Below are 22,840 nucleotides of genomic sequence, written 5' to 3'. Positions count from 1 at the left end.
GGGCTAATACAAGGGTTGTTTGAGATGTTAGTGATTTAATATAACTAACGTGCTTAGAAGAGCACTTGGAACAGAGTAAGCACTTAGTAACTTGGCCGTTCTCTTATTCTCTCCTTCATTCCCACCTTCTCTCGTTCCCATACTCACCGTCACCTTCTTCCTTCATCCCTCACTCAATTACACATTCTTCCCTCAACCTCCTAAACAAGGTGTTGTGGGGTTGCTGAGGGGTAGGTCCTCAATAAATATTACTTACGTGTAAGTGAGTGGCAGAATGAACGCTGAAATGATGGTGGACTCAAACGAGTAAGTGAATGAATGAATGAATGAATGAGCATGCCAACAAATAAGTGTTGAGTGAATGAGTGAAGTGAAGCCAGATTTGGGCTCTGGCCTCCAGCACTCTGGGCAGACGGTCCCTGCCACCACTCACCAGGCCATTTTGGAAGCTTGCTGGAAACCTCGGAAGCTGCCGGGCATTGGGTGGGGGACAGCTCATCCTCTGGAGATGAAGAAGGTGGGGTCAGAGTGAAGGTGAGGCACACCCAGGGTCTTCCCTCCCTCTGGGGCGTTCAGTCCTCTGAATATCCAGCGGGAAGAGCCCACTTGGCCTGGGTCTCCCCAAGGTGGAGGTCACAAGGTATGACCCGAAGCTGTATCCTGCTCAAAGATGTCTTTCTTTGGCCAGCTGTACTTTTAAAATTTTTTACCAATGTTTTAGAAATCACAATATCTATGTAAAAAATCAAGATTTGAAGATTCAGCTGACAGTTCAGAAGATCTGGCCACACTGGGCCACTTCTCCTGCTGGATGACAAGCTGGAGAAGGCTGGTGGCTGCATTTAGGTGGACATGGAATCATTAGTTGTCCCCCTTGCCCACCCTACCTGCCCTGTTTTACATAAACACAGCCTGCTTGTCCCTGCAGGAAGCTGTTCGAGGACCTGATCATCTGAGGCAATACCTTCCCCAAGGCCCTGAATCCTGCTACCAGTGACTCTTCCTGGAGGTCCTCACCTGTTGTGCTTGCACGGGAGGTCAGGGCTGCTTCCGGCATGCTGGGCAGGTCATCAGCTGCGGATGGGGCGAAGGGGCTGGTGGAGCCGGGCCGCTCAGGGGTCTTCGGGAGGCTGTGGACAGCTGGACTGCTGGATGGGGGTGCTTGGCTGGTCTGGGGCATCTCACCTACATTGGGTGGGAAAGGGATATAAGAACAACCAGGTATCCATCCAGGAACCCACGGAGTCACCTCATCCCAGATCAGGCTGTGGGGCTTGGGAAGTCTGGTGGGAGGAGAAGAGAACGTCCAAAGAAAGGCATTTCAGGATGGAGTGAGAGGAAAGAACTCTGCAGTTATATTGAGCTCCCAGAGTCTTGGTTTACCCATCTGTGAAATGGATACAATCAGCTCATCAGGGAGCTTAGGGCAAGTGCTGCTATGACACTTTTTCTACTATATGGTCAGTGCTCATTTTCCTAGATGCCCAGAATGCTCCCCTGCTTCTAGGGCCCCAGTGCCTTACACAAGCCTTTGAAGGCATGCAACCTTCAAAGTATGCTCTTCAGCTGAGTGGCAGTATCCCCCGGCCTCATTCTCTCTCCCACCCCGAAGAGCCCAGACACATGCCTTCCCCTGGACAATTCACCACCTGTCAGTGTGGCAGTCAGAACATCAGGAAACAAGGCCATTCAGAGGAAGCTGTGCGAGGATGCTCACCCAACTGCTCACAGGTAGACGAAAAGAGTAAGGGGGAGGCTCGGTAACTCCTGGGAGCAGCTCTTAGTGTTTGGCTGGTTAGTGAGCATGTACTGATACTGTGATTTAAAATATAATAACGGGTAGGGGTGGCCGGTTAGCTCAGTTGGTTAGAGTGCGGTGCTGATAACACTAAGGTTGGCGGTTCGATCCCTGTACGGGCCACTGTGAGCTGTGCCCTCCTTAAAAAAAAAAAAATTAATAATAATAGTAATAATAAAAAAATACATATATATGTGTGTGTGTGTGTGTGTGTGTGTGTGTGTATATATATATATATATATATATATATAAAATAAAGTTTAATAAAAAATGGAAGAAAAAACTAAGCTTCAGTGGGGGAAAGTGACACAGACAGACGGCCACACAGCCACTCAGCGAGTCACTCACCCAGACCACCTTGGGCAGCTCTACTCCTCTGCTTTGAGTTTTGGGAAATGGGGAAAGGGAAAGGTATTCTGGAGAGGGAAGATCAGGAGAAGGCAGTAGGCCACAAGGCTAAATGCTGCAGCGAGGGGTGGACAGGATCTGGGAGGAGTGGGGTAGCAGGGAGAGGGCGTGCGGGGGCCAGGCCTCACTCACTCACCTTGGTAGATGACTATACTGGAGACGCCTGTCCCAGCGCCTGAGATCTGCCAGAGCCCCTGGGGCAGAGTGGGGAGAGCGGGGATGATCTGGAAGGATCCAGCCGGGAGACTCAGGCAGCTCAACAAGGAGCCGGAGGGGGGCGCTGTAAGAGACAAAGGCAGTGAGGGGGCCCTCCACAGCGCCGTTGTTTGTAATCCTGTTTTGTGTCTCTGAGTAACATCTGACTCCCTTTATAAAGGGCTACAATCTCCCGGAGAGTGGCTGCTCTGTCTGTCTTGCCCGCTGCGCGCCCCTAAGAGCCTAGCAGAACGGCTGGCACAGAGACGTGCTGCTTTCACAACTGATGAACGCGGATGAATTCCCTACTTGCTGGGGATTCCCTCTTGTGCCTCCCAGGGACAGGGTTCCTTCCAGAGCATGTTCTCTGGCACAGACTGAGCTGACGGGGACCCTAAGGATGGGCCTGGCTGGGGCAGAAGTGGGTGACACTGGTGGGCAGCAGGAGTCCTGTCCCTGGTGACCCCACCTTAGTCACTTCTCAGGCACTTCCCGGGAGGGGAAAAGCCCACCTTCTCTAAGCCCCTCACATACCGGGTGGCAGGGTGGTTTCTTCCGGCTGGGTCTGGCTGGATGCCGGATCCTTGCTGAACAGAGCAGGTGGTGACGGGCAGGGCAGAGCTGAGGAGTCACTCACTGGCCCCACCAGGAAAGTACCAGTCACCACGGGCACGGTGATGGGCTCGGCTGTGAGAAACGGGCCGTGTTAGAGGCTGCATGGGATCTGGGTGGGTACCAGGAGGGGCGTTCTTGGGGTGGGGAGGGCTCCTGGAACAGAGTACATCTCTCTCCTGGCAGGTGGAGGAAATTCCTGTCTTCTTCTTAGCCCTGGGTGAAGCTGGTTTATCAGCAGCCATTCTGTGCCCAGCAGCCACCTGCCTTTCCCTGTGACCAGACCGGAGAACTTCCTGAGACACACAGCTAGTGGTGGCCCCATCAGGCCTCTAGGGCTATCAGCCCAGGCCCCTACCACCTTCTATAGCCAGTCACAAAGTCCCTTGGGGGCCCCTAAGAGGCCCCAAGCACTTCCCAAAGAAAGGAACAGTTGTGCCCCTATCAGACTGAGGCAGGGGTCTTTCTCGGCCATTTAACGGGGAGATCTAAGAGGGTAGCCTTCCCCATCAGACTGGGGACTCCTCGGAGACAAGGAGCACTTCGTTATTCCGGCGTCTTCCTGGGCAGGGCCCTATCTGCTGCATCAGACCGGAACTCTCGGAGGGCAGGAACTAGGCTTCTCCCATCAGACTGTTAGCCTCTCATTCCTCAGTCTGGTGCCCACTCAGGGGCTGGCCTTTCTACCTTTGCAATAACAGTGGAAGGGAGGGGAGGGAAAAGGAAATGAGGGGAGGGCAGGGGAGGAGAGGAAGCATCTGGTGGGAGAAGATGGTGAGCTTGGGGAAAGAGGCTCACTGAGGCATTTGAAGAGAGGATATTAGGGAAGAGGCTTTGTAGGAGAAACTGAGTCTCCTAGCAACCCTTGAAATGCACAAGCTATAGAATCATGGTCTTGTTTTCAATCTCAGTTCCACTTCTCACTAGTTGTGTGGTCTTGGACAAGTGGCCTCACCTCTCTGAGCCTCAGCTTTCAAATGCCAGTTTATAGAAATCTCCCTGGGCCCACCCACCCTGCTCACCGAGCTTCCTGTGCTTCAGGTCCACAGGCAGCTCCTCTGGGAAGGCTGCAGAGAGAACACAGCGGTTATCAGCCCCAGGGAGGGGTATTAGAAGCCAGAAGGGGCTCCTGGACCCAGCAGGACAAATCGCTTTGCCTTACATGGCTGGGAAGTGGCCGTGGGGGTTCCCATTCCCTCCTCTTCTATTGACCGTTCCAGCCCCCCTCATCTATCTGCTGGTGTCCAAACCCTGCCTCGAAGCTCGCAGGGCAATGAGGCACTGGAGGTGGCAGAAACACAGAGGTGACAGACAAGATGAGTTTGAGTTAAAAAAAATAAAAATAAAGAACAACCTGCTTTTGATCCCTTCCTAGCAACACAGCCTCTCTGAGCCTGTGATCTCTCACCTGTGAAATGGGGGTGGGGATGGAGGGGGTCAGTGATTCCTGTTTTGCAGGAGTACGTTGGAAATCAGTGTGTGAGTATCAAAGACTTAACGCATCCATGGAGAAAATCCCTATGTGTCCCTTAGCCAGGGGTAAACGAATTATGGTCCATCCACCAACGAAATGCCATGCAGCCCTGTTAAAGGACGAGGATGCTGAAGGATGTATGGGAAGTGTACTGGTGTCTGCAATGCACTTTGAAATGTTCCAAATATAAAATGGATGGATGGGTGGATGGATAGAGGGATGGACAGATGGACAGAGACGTGTTAAGGCAAATATAGCCAAACGTTAATTGTAGAATGTAAGTGGTAGGTATACGGTTGTTTACAGTACAATTCTTTCACCTTTACTGTATGTTAAAAAATTTCATAATAAAATGTTGGGAGAAATATTTATCAAACGTAAACAATAAAGAAAGAAAGGAAAGAAGGAAGGGACACAGGAAGGGAGGAAAGGAGGGAAAAAGGGAGGCAGAAAGGAAAGAAGGAAGAAAGAGCTCCCTGGAGACAGGACAATTCTCCATCAGTGATACAGAGATGACCTCCCAGACATAAAAAATGAAGAAAATCTGGTGCAGAATAGTGTAGGTAAAAATGTGGTCATTGATGTAAAAATTAAAAAAAAAGAGCTGACATATAGATAAATAAAATATTTCTAACAAGGCAAAAAGGAAACTGGCAACAGAGGTGGTCTTCAGGGAGGGAAACTGAGGGACGAGGGAGACAGAGGAGGGGGGGAGATTTTTTTTCCCTGAATATTCTTTGCACATTTTGAATTTTTATACAATGCACCTGTTTTACCTGTTCAAAAATAAATAAATTGGTACAGGACTAACATATGGTCTGGCACATAATATGCACTCAATTAACTGTTATACCCATTTTACAGATATTTTCATTCAACAGATATTGATTGAGGTGCTACTGCATGCCAGGCATTGTGCTAGATGCTGGGGATGTAGTGATGAGTGAGAAACACAAGGTCTCTGTCCTCACCGTGGGAGAACTAGGCACAAGGCAATAAATCAAATAAGTCCTAGATTGTGACAAGTGCTACGAGAGACGCAGACAAGGTGAAAATAAGTGAAAAACCTATGTGAAAAGGGTGGTCAAGGAAGGCCTCCAGAAGGAGGTGACATGTTAGCCAAGACTTAAAAGATTTGAAGGAACCCATCATAGAAAGAAGTGGGAGAAGGGCATTCCAGACAGAGAGAATAACAAGTGCAAAGGCCCCGAGGCTGGACAGGGCACATGGGTTACAGGCATGGGAAGATGTTAATATGGCTGGACCGTAGTGGCTCCCAGGGAGTTTGGAGAGGTGGGAAGGACCAGATCACACAGGCCTTGTTGTATGTATTTTATGGCCATTGGAAGATTAACAGGGCAGCGAAATGATCTGAGTTGCATTTCAGAGCTCCTATTGGCTGCCCGGTGAGGACCGAGGGAAGAGGCAGGGAGGCTGAGCAGGAGGCTCGGGTGGGCAGGTACTTGCCAAGGTCACAGTGACCATCAGCAGCAGACACAGGATTAAAGCCCAGCGCTTGCTGACTCCAAAACCTGTGCTTCCAAATACAGGGGTGACGACTAAGGACGGAAAGGAAGCCAGAGCCCACGACTCCTTTGGAAAGGGCAGTCAATACAGCCAGGCACAGAGGACCCCCCCCCCCGCCCCGCCCAGCCAGGAGAGTGGCCATTTGTACCGTCTGCTTCTTCCCTGGGTCACCAGGGTGAGGGGAGAGGCGGGTGGGATACCCAAACCCAGGCGGACGGGACAGGACTTAATGAGAGAAGGAACTGGGACCCACAACAGGCTTTGGAGCCGAGGCAGGGTCACGACTCAGGCAAGGCTGGGTGGGATCAGACAGGGGCTCACTCACGTCTTTTCTGACGTTTTTGTCCTGCTTCCTCCAGCACGTCCACACTCTCGCTGATTATTTCTTCCAATCCTATGTGCTCGACTTTGGAGAAAAACCAAAGACCCAACACACACAGTCAATGGCCACCCAAGGTGAACCTCCATTGCCCCATGTGAGGATATTGGGATCTGACCACCCCATCGAAGGGTGGCCGTCCAGTATCACAGTGCTCCCCACGGAACAAGGAAGGAAATGCAGGCTGAGCCAAGAGCCCCTCAACTTACTGAAAATGTCTTTGCTCAGGCCCTCGAACTGGGAGTCCTGGAACACGTACTGGTCCAGTTCGGCTGCGCAGACAAAGAAACATGCACTCAATCAATCAGTTCTCACTGAATCCCTATTGTGTGCTCGGCCTTGGGAGCAATGGCCCTCCAGGCCTGACACACAGTGGGGCTCAATAAATGTTTGCTGAATGATCAAATTGATGAAGGAACACTGAGCCTTCATGGACTCTTAATCTAATTGAAGGGATGAGGCATGTATTCATGAAAACGTATCTATTGCTATAAAGTAGTGCAGTGCAGCGTGGTTGAGTTGTCGTGGGGGCTTGAGTTTAAATTCCAGCTCTACCCTCCATTTGCTCTACCAGCCATGCAACCTTGAGCCAGTTCTTTAGCCTCTCTGGGCCCTCATTTCCTCATCTGTGTAATGAGAATAAACAATGCCTACAACCCAGGAATGGATGGTGAGAATTAGAAGCTCTGCATTTAAAGCATCCAACACAGTTGTTGGGACGCAGAAGACATTCAATAAATGGTGGTTAATTGTATGAAGTAGAACACGGCTTGGAACCAATGGGAAGACAGTTAATCATGGCAGGAGGTTGGAGGAGAGTGAAATGGAGCAGTCAGGAAGGGATCCTGGAGCCAGGCCTTGAAAGATGGGGCAGAGTCTGAGAGGTGGAAAGTGGAGGGCTTTCTGGGTAGTGGGGATGGAGGGAAGAAAGGTGTTTGGGGTATGTGTGGTGAACTCTGAGAGAGAGGTGTCTGCAGTAGGAGTGTCATGTTGGGCAAAGTTAGGACTTGATTTTATAGGCAGTGGAGAGCCGTCACAGGCTTCTGAGCTGAGGAATGGAGTGAGGGCAGCAGTGAAGAGGCAGACGGTAATGATAATGACGACTGCAGTGGTGAGGTGGTACCTAATACTTATCGAATGCTTTCTCTTTGCAAACTCCTTTTCTAACTACTTAACACACAGAACCGTATTCAATCCTCACACCCATCCCAAGAGACGAGTGATTATTAGTCCCACTTTGCACATATGGAAGCCAACATAATATTTCAGGATACCTCACTGGCTGCACGCCCACGCCAGGGCATGGCCTTCTAGGAGCACAAGAAAACCCACCAACCTGAGGAGCACAATTGGGTAAAGCTTTCTCCTCCACTTGCTTCAACGGCTCCACTTCCTGTGCATACATCCCTCAGGGAAAAAGCCCAATCCTTTGTTACTACCTCCAGTTGTGAGGAAATGTGAGTGCCCCAAACACTTCTGCTTCCCTCAAGTAGATTCCCAGGAAGGAAAGGAAGCAGGCAGGTTCTCAGTTCTGTAATTTTGAGACACATACAGTGACTGCTTCTCTCCACTTTCTACTCTTGCATGATGCTGGATTAACTGTGTACTGGGGCAAGACTGGCCACATTTGTGCCGAGCACAGACCTCCGGAGTCATTTGGTTGTTGGGTTGCCAGGAAAAGGGCCACTCAGAACAGTTGTACAGATTGTTTACTGTACAAGGGTACCCAGAAAGAGGGCAAATGGGGGCAGGAAATTCGGGCTGCACCTTGATAACCAAACTGTTGCTTCCTGGTACGTCTGCATGCTTCAGAAGAGGCATTTTTTTGTAATACAACAAAACCTCTTTATGAGATGGTGGTAACCCTGGGGAGGGGGGATCCTTTGACCCACCCTCACCTTCCAGAAAACAACAATGGAAAAACACCTCTCCTCAAAGAGTTTTGCCTTTATTCTAAAAGCTGTAGCTCTTTCTAAAGCTGCAAACCAGCCACTCAGCTTAAGCCTTCGTAAACCTCCTCACACCCAGATACTTCCCGTTTTGTGGTTAAAAATAAGAACTTTGAAAAGAGAAAGACTAGGTTAGAATTTCTGACCTGCCCATTACTTTCTCTAATGCAGACTTAGGTAGAATGCTTTACCTCTCTGAACCTCAGTTTTGTCATCTGTAAAACAGAGAAACTAACTGGATGGACTCCCTTTGTTGTAAGGATTCAAGGTGATAACACACATCCAGCGATTAGCATATAACAGTGCAAATACTAGTTTGGCTTAGGAGGTGGGGAGAAAGAGAGGGAGGGTGCGTGGTACGGGCTTGTGGGAAAGAAGGAAAGAAAAGCAAGAACTAGAAAAAGGTATAGAAATGGAGACAGGACGTAAAAGTGAGATTTTGAAGTGGGGGTCTATCCCCCTCACTATTCTCCATCTCCCTTCTTCCCTGGAGTCTCCGTTCTTTTAGCCCTCACCCTGCCCTGATTTCTGACAGAGGGGCCTGGTGTGGCTCACAGTGAATGGATGAGATTAATAAAAGAGAAAAAAGAATGTTTCCCTTCAATTGCCCTTTTTCTGGGCCCCGGGTATTTCCTCACCGATATTGGCATACGCTTCCCTGGTCTCTTCATCATCTTCTATGGCACACAACAGCCTGCTGAACTGTTCACAGTTGATGGTGTCTGTGTCGGGTTCTGTGGGGGGAAAGCCCCTTGAATGAAGCAGGAAAGGCCTGGGAAGATGCCTAGTGGGGAAGGCAGGAAGGAGGGGTCGGGCTGGAGAGGAGCGCCCAGCCCCGCAGGAGCTGTCCTTGGTGCTGACCTGAGCTCAGCGGCCAGCGCTTGCCCTGGTTGCTGCCACTGCAGGCTGAGGGGTGAGGAAGGGTTTAGAAGGGGCCAGAGGGAGGACAGCCCACCTGAGCAGAGCTCGATCTCTTCTTCCCCAGCCAGGTCCAACTGGTCACAGAGGTGGTAGAGCTGCAAAGGGTCAGCACTGCTGTTAAGGAGCTCCAGGTAGCCACCTTCTAGAGGCTCCAACTCCATGGCGGCACACTGTCCACTGCCTGGAAGGGAGACATACTTGGTCACCTCATGGGATGCTGAAAAGATCCAGAGAATTAACACCTACCACAGTTCCCCAGCTAGGTCACTCGGTGAAGGCCAGGGTTAGGGAGAGCCAAAGAAAGTGAGAAAAGTGCTCCTTTAGCACTTTTCTCCAGGCAGTGGGGAGAAGCAACCATATTCCCTTTCTCCAAGGAATTTACAAGCGACCTGGAAAGATGCCCGTCCTACAGGAGAGGGAACTGGGGAACTGTAGAATCAAGACAAGTTACACCTGTGAGCTAGGAGACCTGAGTTCCACATCTCGTGGTGCTATGAATGATGACAGCTAAGACTGGCAGAGCACCTACTATGTGCCAGACACATGGGTTAGCACATTTAATTCTCACAACAACAACCACATGAGGTAGGTACTATTACCATTACTCTCCTCATTTTACACATGCGTAAGTGACTTACATAAGGTAACCCAAGGTCAGGGAAACCAGGATTTGGTTCCGGGCAGTCGGACTCCAGGGCCTGCATTTAACTGTTATGCTCCACTGCTGTGTGCGACCTTGAGCAAGTCTCTGCTCCTCCTCATGCCTCAGTTTCCTACTCTGCAAATTGAAGGAGTTGGGGCAGATTCTCTGTAAGATCCCTCATAATCATTTGTAGAGGGACATATCAGATACCTTAGAGGCTACTTCATTTAATCTGCAAGACAACCCTGGACACGTCCACACAAAAACTTGCATACAAAACATAATTGTACAGATGTATAATTCATAGCCAAAATACGGAAGCAACTCAAATACCCATCAATGGATGAATGGATAAACAGAATGTGGAAAATCCATGGAATGTTATTCAGCCATAAAGAGAAATAAAGTACTAACATACGCTACAACATGGAGGAAACTTGAAAACAATTAATGTAAGTGAAAGAAGCCAGACACAAAGGGCCACGTACTGTATGATCCCACTTATATGAACTATGCAGAACAGGAAAATCTTTAGAGGCAGATAGTATGGCCGGGTACGGTTGGGGGAGAGTGTAGGGAGAAATGGGGAGCAACTGCTAATAGGTAGGGGGCTTCTTTTGGGGAAGATGATGAAAATGTTTTAAAGTTGACTGTGGGGAGAGTTGTACAACTATCTATACACTAAAAAAACCATTGGATTGTAAACTTCAAATGGGTGAATTGTATGATGTGTGAATTATTCCCAAGAAAGCTTTGAAAACAAAACAAAACACTAACGCTGGCAGGGCATTTTGCAGGTGAGAAACTTGAGGCTCAGAGAGGCTAAGCTCTTGCGGGCGGAGCCAAGTTGAAACCCCATCTGGGTGGCTCCAGTGCCCTGCCTGCTGCCTTGTTCGGGCAATCTCAAATTCCATGGAGTGTTCATTTCCTATGGCTGCCGCACCGAAGTACGACAGACCGAGTAACTTAAAACAATACAACCTTATTCTCTCCCAGTTCTGGAGGCCCGAAATCCAACATGAAGCTTCCCCTAGAGGTTTCAGAGAAGGATCCTTTCTTGTGTCTTCCAGCTCCTGGGAACTGTTGGCATTCCTTGACATGTGACCTTGTGGCAACATCACTACAATCTCTGCCTCAGGGGTTACATCACCTCTGTGTCTCAAATGTTCTGCCTTTCTTTTCTAAGGACACTTGTCATTGGATTTAGGGCCCACCTGCATAAATCAGGATGATCTTATTTCAAAATCCTTAACTTACATCTGAAAAGACCTTTTTTCCAGATAAGGTGACATTGACAGGTTCTAGGGACTTCATGTGGACATATCTTTTGGGGGGCCATCATTTGACCTACTACACATGGGACACAGACACATGCTGGAAGGACTCAGAGGAAGCTTGTTGGAGGAGGTAAGAGGAGAGGTGGTCCTGAAGGCCAGAGGACATGACAGAGCCTCCGGAGTGGCACTCCCTGGTCAAGAACATGGAGTTGAATTGGGGAAGGACAGTGGGAGGGTAAAGCCGTGAAAAAACACACACAACTCACCACCTTCCAGTGGCTTCTTTTCCTGTCACTCAGCAACAACTCTGACTACCTGTGGAGGGTCTCAACACAGAACCCAGATGTCACAGAGAATGAACTTTCTAGGCCAACATGAGGCCCTGGCTGGAGCTGTGTGTTTATAATGGGTTGGGTGGTGGCTGCAGGAACCCAAACAACAGGCTTGCGTCAAAGGCCCAGCCAGCCATGACTGGAGGAAGTGGAACTGAAAGAGGGGGCAACGGCTCTTTTCTTGGAGTGGGGCCAAGGCAGAAGGGCACTCCCACTCTCAACACGTTGGCCTGAGAGCCCACTGAGCAATTTCCTGTTCTCTGAAGGATGGTAAGAGAAGACCTCCTTGCCCCAAATCTTGCCTGCCTCCCATTTTCAGTCTAGGCTATTTATTGAGAGTCTACCCTGTAACAATCTGCCTCTTTTTCCAGACAGTGAGATCTGCTGACAACAGCTCAGAACTGACCCCAGCAATTCCAGGAATGAGTTGTATGACTCTGGTCAAGTTACCCAAGCTCTGTTTTCTCACAGGCCATCAGGTTTGCCAGGGACCTTCAACTTCCTTCATACCACAGAGAAGAGGCCCCATAGCTTGCCATGGCCAAGCCTGCACCTGACCCCCCAGCCCCAGACTCTCAGTCCAGTGCTCTTGCCTGCCAATCTAAATGTTTCCGTTCACATGAACACCCACGCTGTGTGCAAGCCCAGGAATTGGGACCAGCAACAACTAGAGATGAGCAATGGCGGGAGGTGCAATGGGGAAGAGCCTAAAAACATCTAGCCCAGCCTCACTATTGGTGGTCTCCGCTTCAAACTTCAGGCAGCACTGCCAAATGTGCTCAAAGACCAGGGAGACACACTGACAGAGCCAGAAGGCAATCAAGTCACATGAGTTCTGGAGTCAAATCGCCGGACTCTGAAACCTCTCCTACCTGTCAACTCACTGCAACCTGGCCAAGCTCAGTTTTTAAACCTCCTGGAGCCTCAGTTTCCTTATCTGTAAAATAGGAATAATAATACTTGGCAACTCATAAGGATTAGGGAAGTTGATTCATGTAGACTCCTTAGGAAGGTAACTGGTGCTTGCTTAGTAAGCGCTTAATGAATGGAAGCTTAGAACAGCTTCTGACATATACACGATGAACTCAGCACAGGTGATGGCTATTATTACTATCAATTATTATCTTTGTTCACTTCTTACCCTTCCCACTCCTGCCCGAGTCACCACATTGTGAAGCCAAGCTTCCTGTTCTTTTGCATCAGGAGACCCCATAGAAACAAAAAAGCCCCATAGTCTGCAGTACAAACTGGAAGGTCCACTCATACCCTCTCCCCACCACTGACCAGGTACCTGGGAGAAAAGTCACCCCAGGGCCCAAGTTCTGTGTTGTTGGCTCAACTTGGACAAGAAGAAATTTCTCAGGCACCGCCCACACACACCCCGGCACCTCCCTTCCTGCTTTCCCAAGATGAACCCTGCATTTTCCTTTCGAGCAGATGGGGTCTGCTGCTCTCAGTAGACTTCTGCCTCCACCCTTCCCCCATCGAAGCTCCCAGAGGACCTCGGGAGAAGGCAGGATGGAGTATTATGGGCACTAGACAGAGTAGGGTACTCAAACACCTCGCTGAAATGGCTGGTCCAAGGGCGTCGAGCTAGAGAGCTGGAGGTTGGGTTCTGGCTGGGAGGCCTGAGGCACATGACTTCATCTCTCTGACTATCCGTTTCCCCACCACTGGATTAGGACAATGAAGCAAGCCTACCTTGCGGGACCAGGGAAAGGCCTGGAGGGGCTGTGTGTGCTGACCAGGCACAGGGAGGCCCCTAGTCAAGGCAGCCCATTACGCTGGGATGTCTCAGAACTAGTCTCAGACCCAACAGCCTCGGCTCCTGGTCTAGTTCTCCCCACAAGGCCACCGCGCCTCCTGTTTATGCCAAGATCTACTTGCATCTTGGCCTAGCACCCTCTCCCCACGTTGGTGTTCCCACAACCATGTTTCCTGTATCTCTAGAAGCTTAGGAAATGCTCCAAAGGCCCCTCAAAGGGACTCTTTCTCCCCACCTGCAATTCCAGAGGGTGCTGGGGGCAGAGAGGAACCTGGTCACCCCAATAGAGGACAGAGTCCCCTACAGCTGTCCATCACGGTGCAGATCCCAGAGGCTGGGCGCTCTGGGAGGGCAGGACCTGGCCCTCTTGCTCCCCGACCTCCAGGCTCCAGCACATGGCAGATTCCCCTCATCAACAGGAATGACGGGTAACTAGAATTCACGAGGGCCAGACACCAAATGACACGATGTGTGGACGTTACCCCATTTAGTCTAACTCACACATTAGCTATTTGTACTCCCATTTCTCAGGTGAAGAAACAGGCTCAGAGAGAAGAGGAGGGAGCTGGGATCTGAACCCATTGCCTGGCCCCAATGTTGCAGCTTCTTTTAGTGGCTCCTGGTCCTCAGCCCCCTGAGGAGATACCCTCACCCAGTGAGAGAAGGTGTGGGTGGCTAGATGATTTCTCCTTTTGAGGAGTGTCGGGCGCAGCAGAGGAGTGCTCTCTGTCTTTTCGGTAAAACGCGCAGTAATTTTAGAAGGTCCTCTTTGAACTTGCCCTTCCCCCTGGGCCGCCACCTTCCACATCCAACTTGAGAAAAGTTTCCGAATTCTTTTGCTACCCGAAGTTCCTTTGGGGGTTCGTTTCCATCCCCAGTTTCATACTACACCACAGGTTTTGAAAGAGCATATGCACCAAAATGGTTTCTGAAATGAAAATTCACCTCTCTCTCCCCTGAGGAAAATCAAGTGTCACCAGAGTGTCCTCACTCAGACCTGAGCAACTTGACGTTCAGTCTACGCAACTGTTCTTGGGCCAACGTAACATCCAATCTCTGCTGGGGAGATTCTTGTGTGTCTGGGGCTGCTGTGCTGGACGCAGTATATTTATGATCTTGTTCCAACTGTCACAGCAACTCTGGAAGACTGGTGTTATTGTACCCGTTTCACAGATGATGACAATGAGGCTAGGCTCAGTTTATCGGACGCTTTTTTCCCAGAAAGGGGGAGTATATCCTTGAGGGTCTGAGGAGGTGTTGAGAAGGAGAAAGGGGCTCCTTGGCTGCTCCCCAAATCCTTCAGCTCTGCTCTGCTGTGTAATAAAAGAGTGTGAGAAGGAATACTTCTCTACTTGTTGACTATGAACTTGCCTCCTAAGGAAGGAATGGAAAATCTCTGAACTGTGTGCCTGGATACATGAGTTGCAGCTCTGCCTTTGATCTCGAGTATATTTCTTTACCCCTCTGAGCCCGAGTTTCATCAACTGGGTGTGGGGGCCCATCCAGCTAAGGCCTTTTGGGGTTCTAGATTCGTCAGCCTTTCCTCTTTCTGTCCCCCCAGCACCTCCTAACACCACCCTGCTCTCTCACCTCATGACAAGCTGCTTCCGGAGGTCAGGTGGCCAGAGCCCAGGGACACTTATCTACCATGACCCAGCCCCAGTTAGCATCTTTGTGGGGCTCATAGATCAAACAAGTTCCTCTTTTTCTCTTGCACCCTGTACTCCTCCAGATAAACTCTAAGAAACCTCTTGCACTTTTTTTCCTCCCAAGCTGTAAAACAATGATTTACTGGGCATCTCCTACAAGAAAGTCACTGGGCTCAGTTCTCCAGGGGCCCTAAAGAGGTTTAAAACACAATTCCTGCGAAGATGCTTGCAGTATAAGCCCAGATAACATTTTAGAAGCAAGACAAAACATGATAATAATAGCACAGTGGTTAAGAGGATGAGCTCTGTGTTCCTATTAACTGTGTGGCTTCACATAATTTACTCAGCCTCTCTGGGCTGTGAAGCCTGCTGCATGAGTTAGCACAGTGCCTGCCTCACTAGTTGCTGTGACTTGCTTAAAGTGACATATCCAGGAAGTGCTACTAAGATGTAAGCTCCAAAATGAACACAGCAAGGTGTTACTTGACACTGGCAAAAACTGTTACTACAACTGGCAGAAACTAGAAAGCTGGGCCACACTTTCTAGTGGGGTGGTGAGACTGGGCTGGTGTGGCTACCCCAGAGAACCTGGCACCACTTGGCATACCTAAGGACGTGTAGGTCCTACAAACTAGCAATTCAGTTCTTGGATTTATACATCCCACAGAAATATTCCCACAAATCCACAAGGACACCCATCCAAGGATGCTCACCATGGTGCTATTTGTGGTGACAAGGACTGGAGGCCACCTGGGTGTCCATCCCTGGGGGCGGGACAGGAAAAAGCAGCTGCTACAATCCATGGAGGATGACGCAGCAATTCGAAGCAACAGACCAAATGCACACAGAGCGAAGTAGGTGGATCTTAGCGACACGTACAGAGTGAAAAAGGGAGAAACAGAAGGAGCTCTGACCGCCCAGTTCTAGATGTGCAGCGTGACATACGTGCACATAAAAAAAGCAACACGTACTTTACAAGACCGCAAACAAACAGGATGAAGAGAGAAAGGGGGTCAAAGATACGGGATAGAAGGAGACTAGCCTTTGGATGGAGAGCACACAATGCAATATACAGCTGATGTGCTATAGAATTGTACATTTGAAATTTATACAACGTTATCAACCAATGTCACCCCAATAAATTTTTCATCAAAAAAACACAACCATACAAACAAAGGATACACCTTGAATGCATCGGAATGCGTGCCCACAAAGGGGAGAGGGCAATTAGTTAAGAGAGCTGCCTCACGTGGACCAAAGATCATAAAGTACTATGAAGAAAGTGAGGTGTGCAGTTAACCCAAGGTTGAAAGGCTCCTGAAGTTCACAAGAAAGAAAGCATAAACAAAGATGACGGGGTGTCTCTGTGGCTCCCCAATAGTGCCTGCACAGAGCCTGGCACCTGTAGATGCTTGAAAAAGAACACCTGAGCTCCTGCCACCCTGCAGGCTGTCTGTGGGCCCAAGAGCCCCTGGTCCTGGGGGAGGAGATGAGACCACGCAGGACTTGGAGAAGGACGGGGGATGGCAGGTGCCATCTGCAGAGGAGGAAGCACCAGCACTGGGTCTGCCAGCCCAGTGTGGGCGCCCCAGGAAAATGAGACAGAGAGGGCATGCAGAAACTGCTTGTGTCACTCAAGACTTTCACTACCTGGAGGGGCGGAAAGAAGTCACAAAGGGGGGGAGGGAAACTGAGGTATGTGGCAACACTGAGGGACTTTTTGGGCTAGAAGGCGGCTGGAGGTTCTGGTCGCTTCTCCTCCAGGCAGGGAGATTAGAAGATGCGTGTGTGTGTGTGTACGTGTACATGCATATGTGTGAGTATGTAACAGCGAGTGGCACCAGACAAGCTTCATGTCAGGAGAGGTCTGGAAATATTGCTATTGGTTGGCTCTGCCGCCCGACTCTGAGCATTGGAAGCTTTGCTAACAGTATGGATTATAAAATGAGGACTGAGTCAGGCCCACACACCTAAGTGTGCTATTTCCCAAGGCAATTTGAGTGTGTGTGTGTGTGTGTGTGTGTGTGTATCTTAATTATCATCACAATGTGTCCATGTAGAACACACAACTGATTGCTGCCCGAGTCCCCACTACTCCCTACTGTCTTCTGCCTGGCCCCATTTTACATAATTATGGCCCCTCAGGCATTTGGGTTTGCAACCCTTGGCTTAGAGGCCCTCTCAGATCTCTTCTATCTCTGACCTGCTGGAAAGAGGATGGCTTGGGATAGACGGGTGACGGGGGCAGGGAGAGGCAGGTTTAAATTGGGAGGCACGGGAGGGTGTCTTCCAGCCGAGGAGCTTGGAGGGAACTGGCCCTGAGCACGGGATTGGCCCAAACGGGCCGATTCTACCAAGGGCAGGAGCAGGAAGCATGGGGTGCCCGCTGGGACTGAGAGGCGATTAAGAGCTAAGCTGTGTGGGCAAGGGGTGCCATCGGATCCCACTGGATCCAGCCTGCTGCTTAGCCTCGCCCCCGCCCCCCACCCTCCGCCATTCCAGCACCCTCAGGAACCTCAAGAATCTTGGCATTTCCATCACGGCTTCCCAGCCCCTCTGTGCTGGGACCAGCCGGGGCCGGGACAAAGTGACCTCAGAGCAGGAAAGCCACAAATGAAAGGAAGATTGGCTCCAACCCCTGCTCACAGGGCTTCTCAGCAGTGGGAGGGAGGGTGGAGGCAGGGCGCTGGCACAGCCATGGAGATGGTTGAGTTTACAACAGACTGAAGGGATGCGATCAACACAGGCAGTGGCGAGACCTGAGGTCTGGGCCCTGCTCTGCCTCTGACAGGCTGTGCAACCCCAGGCAACCCCTTTCCCTCTCTGGTCTCCAGCACCCGCCTCTGTTAAACAAGAATGGCACCCTAGAACAGTGGTTTTCCAGTGAAATCGTCCAAGGAGCCCAAATCTCAGAACAGGTGACGATGGAGCTGTTTGATTAAAGGGGTGTGGGGGGCCGTGGACCTCCCCTCCCCAAAAGTTTAACTATGCCCAGAGTACAGTTGAAAACACAACTCCAGATGACAGCTTAGGCGTTGGCCTCCAGGTACTCTCAGATTTGGTCATTTCAACTTGCATAGCAGATGCTGTGGTGTGTTGCTACCATCAGCCCCCTTAGCAACAGCGGCAGAAAGGCAAGTTGCTCACAGCTCACAGCGCAAGCTCTCTCAGAATTGCCCAAAGCCACACCCCTTCTCCAGGGGTAGCTGGCATGCAGCGATTGGTGTCAGTGAGGGGTCAATGCCTCACTCTGAGATAACCTTGAAGTCCACCCCAACTTCAGTGCGCCCCTGGGGGCTTGGCTTAGACCTCTGCAGCCCACCTGCTCCCTCTGCTTCCTCCTCTTCCCCTCCTGACCTCTCCCCAGTAAACCTCCCCCCATGCCAATCTCCATCTCTGAGTCTGCTTCCCCCTGAGCTCCCCACCCAGACACTCTGGCTCTGGTTTTCCCCAAGTGGGGCCTGGAAATCATAAAGAACCCCACAAAAGACTCCAAAGAGACCACCTCTGAGAGCTGAGAGCTCAGGTAAGCCACCTGTCTTCTCTGGACTACGACTGAGTGCAAACCCCCTGAGGACATGTACCTCATCGCAACTTGGGAAATCAAATGAGACCACCTTGGCTTGTGCACGTAACTGTAAATGGCACAGTTATTGGGAGTGGGGGGCAGGTGGTCCCTGGATGAGAGGGAAGAGACAAACTGAGAGCTGCAGCCAGGGGCGGAGGCGTGCCTTCCTGCTAGTCCAGAACGCAAGCCCCCTTCCGGCTCCCCTGGCCTCTCCCACCTCCAGGGGGCCTTCCCTCTGCGTGTCCCAACATTCCTAACTGAGTCAACAACCTGAAAAGGAGTCCAACGAGTGTTTTCAGGAAGAGAAGCTGAAGCAGGTGCTGGGGCGCGGAGGGCAATGGGGATGCTGTGTCTGCAGTTAGCAAGTCAGGGCCCGACTCCAGTCCAGATTCCCAGCTCCACCAACTTGGCACCGAAGCCAGCACCAGGCCCTCTGCTGGGTGCTAGAGATGAATCACAGGCTGGCCCTGCCTGCCAGGATCTGCCACAGAGCCCAGCGGTTGGCAGGCTTGGCTACAAATCCAAATTGCCTGGAAAGGGTGCTAAACACACAGCAGCCTGGGCCTCACCCCCACAACCCCACCCCTAAGTTCTGATTCAGTAAGTCTGGGGGTGGGACCCAGGCTTCTGAATTTTCTAATGAGTACCCGCCTATGCCCTCCCTTTCTCCTTTCTCTCGCTCTCTCTCTCTCTCTCTCTCTCTCTCTCTCTCTCTCTCTCTCTCTCTCTCTCTCTCTCACACACACACACACACACACACACACACACGCTTCTGAGAACTAACAGAGGTTTCACTTCCAAGGCAGCCTGAGTTTCACTTGCCAAGAAGACACAGATCCACGGCATGAATGGCTTTTCTTGAATATTAGGAAGTCTACAATTCTCTTTCCCCAAGTGAACTTTTCAGACCCTCCATTTCTGCCACCATTGGACACTTCCTCAGTTCTTCTATTTTTCCTTCCAAATGTCCCTCAGCTGCCATGCCCTTGACCTTGCAGCCCCCAAGCCCACAGCCTTGAATGTTACAACAGCTACCAGGTCTTTCCACTGATCCAGAGGCGCCCAAACTTCAGGCATTCCTCTGCCTCCTTTACAGTTTGTTGGTCATATCTTCATACCACCTGTTGTACAATTTATCTTACTATTTTCCTTTAACTAATTTCTAAAGAAGCAAATATACTTATTTCAAAAGAAAACTTTCTAGACTCGAAAGCAAGGACTAAAACAGATACTCGCACGTGAACGTTCAAAACAGCACTGCTCACACTAGACAAGAGGTGAAAACAACTCCAGTAACCACCGACAGATAAATGGACAAGCAAAATGGGGTCTGTCCAGACAATGGAATACTGTTCAACAATAAAAAGGAAGGAAATTCTGGCACATGCCTACACCATGGATGAAACTTGAAGACGTTCCACTAAGTGAAAGAAGCGACACACAGAAGGACAAATATTATGATCCCACTTTTATGAGACACCCAGAGTAATCAGTCATAGAAACAAAAAGTGAAGTGGTGGTTGCCAGTGTCTGGGGGAGCGGAGGACGGGGAGTTATTGCTTACTAGGATTAGTTTCAGGTGGGGAAGGTGAAAAGTTCTGGAGATGGATGGTGGTCGTACAACCTTGTGAATGTACTTAATGCCACTGAACTGTACATTTACAAACGGTTACATTGGTAAAGTTTGTTAGTATTAAAAAGAAAACCTTCTATCACTATCTCACATGGAAAAAAACAGTATCACTTGCCACTGAAAACAAACCAATGTTATCAAAATAATGTCAGCTGCCCTACCTTTTTTTTTTTTTTTTTTTTTGCTAAAAGGAAATCTTAGCAAGTATAGTATATGGAGTGTTACTAAAGGTCCCTGCACTCAGATAAGGATGAAAAATAATCAGAAAAGCACCAATTCCTTCCCTATGAGAACCAGCATCAATTAATGCCTCACTGAGAACTGTCTTTGGACCACTCACCATGCATGTGTCAAAGCCTTTGGAAAATCTCTCTTCTGCTCTGGAGACCTGGGTTCAAACCCTGACTCTACCAACTACTCAGCTATGTGGTCTTTGACAAAACCTCCTGGGGAAGTCCCTAGTGATTTTGTAATAGGGAGTGTGGCGGGTGGCTGGTTAGCTCAGTTGGTTAGAGGACGGTGCTAATAACACCAAGGTTGCTGGTTCGATCCCCGCATGGGCCACTGTGAGCTACACCCTCCTTCAAACAAACAAACAAACAACAACAACAAAACAAAAAACAGGGAGCGGGTTCAGAGGTTGGACCACATCTAGGCCTCTCAATGTATATATGACCTCTGGACCTCTGACATAAGAATTATCTGGGATACATGGTTTTTAACCTGCTGTTTAACCTGCCGTTGGGAGCCGCACTCCAGGCCTAGTCAATGGGGTTTAGGGGCGGGGCCTGGAAACCTGCAGACTAAACAGCCTTCCAGGTGATTCCCACGTATGCGAAGCCTGGGACCTCTGGCTCAGTTATCTTTGAGGACCTTTCCACTCCACATCCTGGAATCTTGCACACCAGGTCCTTGCTTAAGGGGGGGTCCAGACTGGGGTTTGGAAAATAATTTGCTGTGGTCTCCTTTCCTCCCTGCTTCAGCTCCACCAGGCCCTAGAGCAAGAAGCAACAATTTCTTTAACCTGCTCATCTGACTAGAAGTATTTCTTTTTTTTTCGGGGGTGGGAGGAATGGAGGAGGGATTGGTACACAGATGGCCCACTTCCTGCCAAAGTGAGGAACCCCTGGCTGCGACTGGAAGTGGGGTGTCGTGTCCCCTCCCGTGTCTGGTGGAGAGGGGCTGTGGGACTCAGAGAGCTTCAGTGCTAAGGGTCCCAGACAGCTAGACATGATGGTTCTGATTCCAGCGTTCTGGGTCCCAGGGAGCCCCACCCCCTTTCCAGGGCCCCTTAATTTCTCTCTTTAGAGGGTATGGCCCAGGATCCCAAAGTGAGACAGAGGTACCAACGGTCAAAGGCGGTCCGGCAGAGACCCACCTCCCAGTATGGTCAAAGAGAGGTGAGGATTTCTCCAGCTGGCTCGCTGAAGTTCCAGCTCCCCATATCCCTCCCCGTGCAGGGGACCTCACCAGGAGGGCTGTGTACCCAGAATCCAGAGCGAGACTATGATGCAACAGGGAAACTGAGGCTCAAAGAAGGGGAGCCCTGGTCCAAAGTCTCCCACAGAGGGAGAGCCTGGGTCCCCTCCATGCACCCCTGTATCCTTCTACAGACTCTAGGATGCAAGGTCTCTCTGCCCAGTGCTTGGCCCCAGCCACCTATCTGCTCTGCGTCTTCCTTCTGCGTCCCAGTCCCTCTGCAGGCTCTAGCTCCCTCCCAGCTTTCCCACCGTCTCCCATCGGCCCTGGCACTCTGGACATAGCAGCCCAGCTCTAGGTTCACTGATCCGGTTCCTGGGTGCAGTCCTTCAACAGATGCTGGAAACAAGGAATGTCCTGGGGCTACACTCTGCACATTCCCTTTCCCTCCTCCCAGCCGAGCTGTGTGACCTCAACCAAGTAGCTGCCTGTCTTTGAGTCTCCATTCCCAGCCCAACTTTAGAGGCTGCAGAGGGACCTTAGTCACCTACCGCTGTTTCCAGGGCTCTGGTGCGCGCACTGCTGGTAGCCTCTCCCTCCCAGCAGGTCTGGGATTGCTGTGAGCCTGGGGCAGTCGGCACCTGACCACTGCACTCCACCCTCTGCATCAGTTCTTTTTTCTTTCACTTTCTGTCTGCACTGTGGGGCTAGGGTCAAGCAGGAGAGTAAGCAGGCACCCAAGCCTCCCCTTGCTTCATAAACCACGTGCTTTCTCAGAAGTGCCTCAGTCTCATCCCTACACTCCTAGGGCGTCCAGAGCATCTAGGCAGCTCTTTGAAATAGCAGTCCCACGCTGCGGGAAAGCCAGCGTGCCCCCGGGATGTTTGCAGGGAGCTCATCCCCACCCCGGGGGGGGGGGGGGCGTGATTTCTCTCTAGCTCAGCACCATTGTGAGGAAGGCAAAACACACCTACAGCGCACGTGGACCCAGAGGTTGCTCGCTGAGCCATTTACTTCTGGGAAACTGGATGCCCGTGGGAGGAAGAGAAAATTCCTCGGGAATCTTCACGGGCTGGAAGCTCAGCCCAGGCAACTAGTGTTTCCGTCACCACACCCCCTTCAGCATTACTGGCCCTTCCTCCTCCAGAGGTCCTGGACCCCTGCCCCACCCACCACAAGAACTTGGGGGTGGGTCAAGGTGGCTTCTAACTCTCTCCCCCACCTGGAAAACTTCCCCAACAAGCTCTGAAAGCATCCAACAGAGATGGCAAATTTGTCATCAATCTGTGGG

General features: G+C 50.6%; 1 protein-coding gene across 6 annotated transcripts in view; it reads right to left on the bottom strand.

Annotated features, from left to right (window-relative positions):
- Window positions 1–22,840, bottom strand: part of CIITA (class II major histocompatibility complex transactivator) — a 92,381-nt gene that overhangs the window by 13,712 nt on the left and 55,829 nt on the right. For 4 of the 6 annotated variants that reach the window (XM_033101147.1, XM_033101143.1, XM_033101142.1 and 1 more), the window contains 9 exons: window positions 9,298–9,444; window positions 8,981–9,076; window positions 6,603–6,665; window positions 6,340–6,420; window positions 4,036–4,080; window positions 2,936–3,088; window positions 2,343–2,486; window positions 1,018–1,185; window positions 434–502 (listed from right to left, as the gene is read on the bottom strand). In XM_033101147.1, coding sequence (XP_032957038.1) covers window positions 434–502; window positions 1,018–1,185; window positions 2,343–2,486; window positions 2,936–3,088; window positions 4,036–4,080; window positions 6,340–6,420; window positions 6,603–6,665; window positions 8,981–9,076; window positions 9,298–9,444 — 966 coding nt within the window. Of the gene's footprint in view, window positions 1–433; window positions 503–1,017; window positions 1,186–2,342; window positions 2,487–2,935; window positions 3,089–4,035; window positions 4,081–6,339; window positions 6,421–6,602; window positions 6,666–8,980; window positions 9,077–9,297; window positions 9,445–11,449; window positions 11,553–22,100; window positions 22,213–22,840 lie in introns of those variants that run through there. The other 2 variants (XM_033101145.1, XM_033101146.1) reach the window with 2 other exon arrangements.

This window comes from Rhinolophus ferrumequinum (genome assembly GCF_004115265.2).
Source record: "Rhinolophus ferrumequinum isolate MPI-CBG mRhiFer1 chromosome 15 unlocalized genomic scaffold, mRhiFer1_v1.p scaffold_54_arrow_ctg1_1, whole genome shotgun sequence".
In the NCBI taxonomy this organism is placed as follows: Eukaryota; Metazoa; Chordata; class Mammalia; order Chiroptera; family Rhinolophidae; genus Rhinolophus; species Rhinolophus ferrumequinum.
The sequence above is the reverse complement of the archived record's forward strand: the minus strand, read 5'-3'. Positions and strand labels throughout refer to the sequence as shown.